General features: G+C 39.5%; 1 protein-coding gene across 3 annotated transcripts in view; it reads left to right on the forward strand.

The window, feature by feature from the left end:
• The window catches only part of ATP6V1H (ATPase H+ transporting V1 subunit H), a 69,959-nt gene extending 67,377 nt beyond the window's left edge, over positions 1-2,582 (forward strand). For all 3 annotated transcript variants that reach the window (XM_089776256.1, XM_006112183.4, XM_014577437.4), the window contains one exon: positions 2,206-2,582. In XM_089776256.1, coding sequence (XP_089632382.1) covers positions 2,206-2,266 — 61 coding nt within the window. In that variant the 3' untranslated portion in view covers positions 2,267-2,582. The remainder of the gene's footprint in view (positions 1-2,205) is intronic.
• Positions 2,583-6,000: the final 3,418 nt, after the last annotated feature.

Below are 6,000 nucleotides of genomic sequence, written 5' to 3' on the forward strand. Positions count from 1 at the left end.
AGTCTGAAAGAGAACCAGTTGTCTAACTTTCAGCAGTTAGTAAAGCATAACACTAATCTCTTCCGGTGTTTGTGAAGGCAGTCAGAACTGCTCACAGTTGCTATTTATCTCCCAACATGCTGCAGTGCCATCATATAAATGCCTATAAATGCCATCCCAACCAGACCTGAAGTGTAGGTCAGAGAAGATACAATGCTCCTACATTTCAGGGACTGCATGAGTTGCTTTTCTTATTCCAAGTGCCTGTGGATTGAGGGATTGCTCTTAATTCAACAGCATGGCATTGTAGAGCCTTCATGACCTTATGGCACAAACCACTGTACCACAGCTCTGGTTAATATTATTCCCTGTATTGCAGCATTTGGTAGCTTGTGAAGAGGAGCCACATATCCTTAGCAGGTCTCAGGACTGGTATCTGTTTGCACTATGGTACTATGATCCTGTGACAACATTTGACATTTGTTTCCTCAGGTTGTGGGTGCTTTTATTTAATACATACTGGTAACCATCTGACTATGTAGGAAAGTAATATTGTGTGTTATATTTCTAAAGCATTCAAATTGTGTGAGATCATGTTTTTACTGCTAGCAAAGTGCAAGGTGTAAAATTACTTTTGTGGACACTTGGAGTATTTTCCCACACCCAATCTTCAAATTAAATGGCCTAGTTATGAGTGAATGCAGCATTGGTGCTGAGATTTATCTGTGCTATAGAAAATGGGGGCATGTAAAACTGAATAGCACTTCCTCTAATAAGGTGCCAGAATTCAACAAAACTTTAGTCAGGGGTGAGGACGATGGTCACTGGTCATCTTTTTGGAGACTTTTGTGGTACTTTAGCAGGACATCCATACTATAAGGTAGTTATGTAAAGGTTTTCAAACTCACATTTAACAGGTTGTAGTGTAATACTGAAAATGCAAGCTTCTGACATGTTTCCTTTTGAACTTTGTTTTTGAAGATTTTTGAAAACCATTTTTCTTTAGCGCTTTAAGTTAGGGCAGAGAGGTAGGTAATAAAACGGGCTGCCAATGGTGATCTGAAAAATGCAGGTAAACTTACAATCTGAAGTCACATTAACTTGGTTTAATGTCTTTTTCCAAGGTGGCTTTCTGCCTTCGTTTAAGCAATTTATGCTATTCTGCTCCTCTAGCAAAAATGACAGCGTTGTAGTAACTGTGATATAATGGGGGAATGGCTCCTTTACTTAACGTCTTTTGATACCACCTGTTCCAACTGAGGAATTGAAAAAATGGTACTAGCATATTGTCAGTAGCATGCTACAGGTTGCTTTTAAAAATTTCTCTTCCCACCCCCTTTCTGATCTGTGTGGTACTGAGTTCCCTCCACTTCCCCTGAGAACTAATTGGACATGAAAGCATTCAGCAGTGCCTTGTAGGATTAGGTCCTTGGGATCATTTTTATGCTTTGCACTCCTATTTTTTGTATCATTTATTGGCACTACATTGCAGTGATGATCTGAAAACTATTTAGAAAACTGATTAATAGAGGAATTTCAAATAATTTTCATTATTTGTGTGATGGATGGAATCTACCAAAGATTCAAAAATGTTGGGAATACTGAAGATTCTGGATGTTAATTTAGTTCCAGGTTTTGATAGGTCTGGTATGTTTAAAATGGGGGCAGGGAGGGGGGAGTTAATATATATTTTTACATTGGCCTGAAGGAAGCACCATTAATACAAGAGAGTCCTGGTAGCGAGCGAACCTGATTAGATTTTCCACCTGTAATTTGTATGAGGTCTTGCAAACTGAGAAACCTATACTATCAGTGGGTGTGCATATTAACATTACCAGGAATTACATGTGTGCATAGTAGGATGAATAATCTTTTAAACAATTTACCAGCAGCATATGTGACCCTCAGCAGTGTGCAAAATTACAGCAGTTATGGATGAGCGAGAACACTAGTCAACATGCTGTGCAGTGCCAAAAGTGACTAATGACTTTGGATTACTTTTTGGGTGTGGTGGTGGCGGGGATGCTCAAAGGGAAACCTTTCGCCTTAGCTTCAAAAATTGCTGAGCAACCACCCTTTAAAAATGAAGCGCTGGCCATTAGGGGATCTCAGGTTGGGTATCCAATATCGCTAGTCACTGTTCTTGTATGATTTAACTTTCTTTACTTGGCTTGAGATATTCTGCATGGGAATCTTTCACAAACTTTTTTATCTTGTGTATTTCAGGGAATATCTTGGGAAGCAGTTACAGTCGGAACAACCTCCAACAGCCACGGCACGAAGCTAAACATTTCAGATTGTACGGTGCAACCCCTTCCTTCCTGAGTATAGTTGGATATATATATGTTAAATTGATAAAAGCAAATGTTCTTGGTTGCAATATTTCCTGCTGCTAATGTGTCAACTTCTTTCCTGTTTTCCTCTGGTGCTGTCAACTAGTAAAATTTAGTGTTCGTTCAGCCACTTCTGACAAATCTGCCAGTTGACATCCAACTATATTATGAACATTCTGAAGAAACATTTCTGATACGTACTGCCTTTGTATGTATGTATTTATTGTTGTCTCATAATAACAACCTTATTAAAGTATATTCATTCCAGGACACTGTCTTGACTCTCTTGATTTTTTTTTCTTTCAGCATTATTTAATGTCCATTTATGAAAAAAAGAATAAATGTCTATTTCTATATACAGAGTAATTCATAAAATCGTCTTCGAAAGCCCTAGTCTTCACAACATCCACTGGCAAGGAGTTTCACAGGTTGATTGTACACTAAGTGAAGAAAAACTTCCTTTTTTAAAAAAACTGCTGCATATTAATTTCATTTGGTGACCCCTAGTTCTTTATATTGTGGGAATAAGTAAATAACTTTTCTTTATTTACTTTTTCCACATCAGTCATGATTTTATAGACTTCTATCACATTCCCCCCCTTAGTCTCCTCTAAGTTGAAAAGTCCAAGTCTTTTTAATCTGTCTTCATATGGGACCCGTTCCAAACCCCTAATAATTTTTGTTTCCCTTTTCTGAACTTTTTCCAATGCTGGGTTTTTGGCTTTTCTTTTATATTTTTACACTTTGACAGAGTTTATGCTCCTTTCTATTTTCCTCAGTAGGATTTGACTTCTGCTTTTTCCACTGCCTCTTTTACTTGGTTGTTGAGCCATTGTGGCACTGTTTTGGTTCTCTTACTTTGTTTTTTAATTTATGGCATACATTTAAGTTGGGCTTTTATTATGGTGTCTTTGAAATGTTTCCATGCAGCTTGCAAAGATTTTACTTTTGTCGCTGTGCCTTCTAATTTCTGTTTAGCTAGCATTCTCATTTTTGTGTAGTTTCCCTTCCTGAAATTAAATGCCAGGGTGGTGAGCTGTGGAGGTGTTTTTCCCATCACAGGAATGTTGCATTTTATTACATTATGGTCAGTACTTCCAAGACGTCCAGTTATATTTACCTCTTGAACCAGATCCTGTGCTCCACTTAGGATTAAATCAAGATTAGCCTCTCCCCTTGTGGGTTCCAGAACCAACTGCTCCAAGAAGCAGTCATTAACGGTATCAAGAAATTCTATCTCTGCATCTCGTCCTGAGGTGACATGTACCCAGTCAATATGGGGATAGTTGAAATCCTCCACTATTATTGAGTTTTTTTTATTTTGATAGCCTCTCTTATCTCCCTTAGCATTTCATAGTCACTATCACTGTCCTGATCAGGTGGTTGATAATATATCCTTACTGCTATATTCTTATTATTGGACCATGGAATTACTATCCATAGAGATTCTATGGAACATTTAGGCTCATTTAAGATTTTTACTTCATTTGATTCCACGTTTTCTTTCACGTATAGTGCCACTCTTCCACCAACATGACCTGTTCTGTCCTTCCGATATATTTTGTACTCTGGTATGACTGTGTCCCATTGATTGTCATTCCACCAAGTTTTTGTGATGCTTATTAAATCAATACCCTCCTTTAAGACGAGGCACTCTAATTCACCCATCTTATTATTTAGACTTCTAGCATTTGTGTATAAGTACTTTAAAAATTTGTCACTTTTTATCTGTCTGCCATTTTCTGATGTTAGGCTTTTTCATTTGATTGTTTCTCATCTGATCTGATCCATACTTCTTCATCTTCCATCCTCTCCTCTTGATTAGAACATAGGAGAGCATCTATTAATAGAGATTCTCTAAGAGATGTCTCTGTCTGATTCATGTGCTCCTCTGACCTGTCTGCTTTTGCTCCATCCCTTAGTTTTAAAAACTGCTCTACAACCTTTTTAATGTTAAGTGCCAGCAGTCTGGTTCCATTTTGGATTAGGTGGAGCCCATCCTTCCTGTATAGGCTCTCCTATCCCAAAAGTTTCCCCAGTTCCTAATAAATCTAAACCCCTCCTCTCTACACCATCGTCTCATCCACGCATTGAGACTCTATAGTTCTGCCTGCCTACCAGGCCTGACGCGTGGAACTGAAGCATTTCGGAGAATGCTACCGTAGAGGCCCTGTCTTCAATCTCTTTTCTCGCAGCCTACATTTGGCCTCCAGAACCTCTATCCTACCCTTGCCTATGTCATTGTTACGTTCATGTACAACGACCACTGGCTCCTCCCCAGCACTACACATAAGTCTATCTAGATATCTCAAAAGCTCTGCAACCTTTGCACCAGGCAGGCAAGTCACCAGATGTTTCTCCCGGTCATCACAAACCCAGCTATCTGTGTTTCTAATGATCAAATCCCCCATTACTAACACCTGCCTTTTCCTAATAACGAGTTCCCTTCCCCAGAGATGTATCCTCAGTGTGAGAGGATACCATATCATCCTCTGGAAGAAGGGTCCCAACTATGGGATCACTTCCCTCTGCTCCAGTTGACTGTTCTCCTTTCCTCAGCCTTTCATCCTCCTTAGCCCCTCTGCTGTTATCTGACTGGAGTAAGAACAGTTCTACAGTGTCCCGGAAAGCCTCATCTGTGTACTTCTCTGCCTTCCTTAGCTCCTCCAATTCAGCCACTCTGCCCTCCAAAGCCTGTACGCAGTCTCTGAGGGCCAGGAGTTCCTTGCACTGAATGCATACACGTCACCTGTCCATAGGGCAGGTAATCATACATGCTACATTGGGTGCAATAAACAGGATAACCCCCACTCTGCTGCTGGGCTTCTGCCTGCCTTCTCTCCTACAGCTTCCGAGGTTATTGACAGGGTTTTTATTTAAATCAGGTAGTTTTGGTTTTAGTTTAGTGTACCTAGCCCCCTTTCCATTCCCCTTCTAAACTGTCTCACGAAACTCCCTGTTAGCTGCCTCTGTTCACAATGAAATGTCAAGCAGATGGAACTCGTCGATACAGTATGATACAGGGATGTATGCAAAGTTGAGACTTTTGTGCATGAAAGTGTATATCAACAGCTTCCTTCTTGCATGAGGATAGTGTAAGGGTTTTCAAACTGCTGAAATCTAACTGATATTGGCAGTGTCTCTTGGCTTCTGAGACATGTTTGATGAAGGCACTATAATTGCCTCTTCCCATATTAACTCCATTTCCCCTTGGCAAAAATTCTGTAGTTTTAACACACTTTTGTTTTTTTCATTGAAATTTGTGTCAAGATAAACGGGATTTAATTATCCTATAATAAATGTTTAATGTCTTTATCAGCAGACTGCACAGTTTCATCACTTGAGGACATCTTCCACTTTTATAATACTTTTTAAATGACCAGTGTCTGAAAATGCAATGGGAACACCGCTGATTAAGGTTTGAATTGGCAATGAATATGTGATGAGAGCTTAAATTAAAATTAAAGGGAGCAGAGAAGGAAGTAAAGATGGTGAAATTGGATATTTTTGAAGCTAAGATGACCATAAGTGCAGTGGTGGCAACTGAAACGAATCACACTAGAATAGCCATACTGGATCTGACCCCAAAGGTCCATCTAGCCCAATATTCAGTCTTCTGACAGGGGCCAATGCCACATACTTCAGAGGGAATGAACAGAACAGGTAACCATCTAATAATCCCTCCCCT

This window comes from Pelodiscus sinensis, chromosome 2 (genome assembly GCF_052426305.1).
Source record: "Pelodiscus sinensis isolate ZL-2025 chromosome 2, ASM5242630v1, whole genome shotgun sequence".
In the NCBI taxonomy this organism is placed as follows: domain Eukaryota; kingdom Metazoa; phylum Chordata; order Testudines; family Trionychidae; genus Pelodiscus; species Pelodiscus sinensis.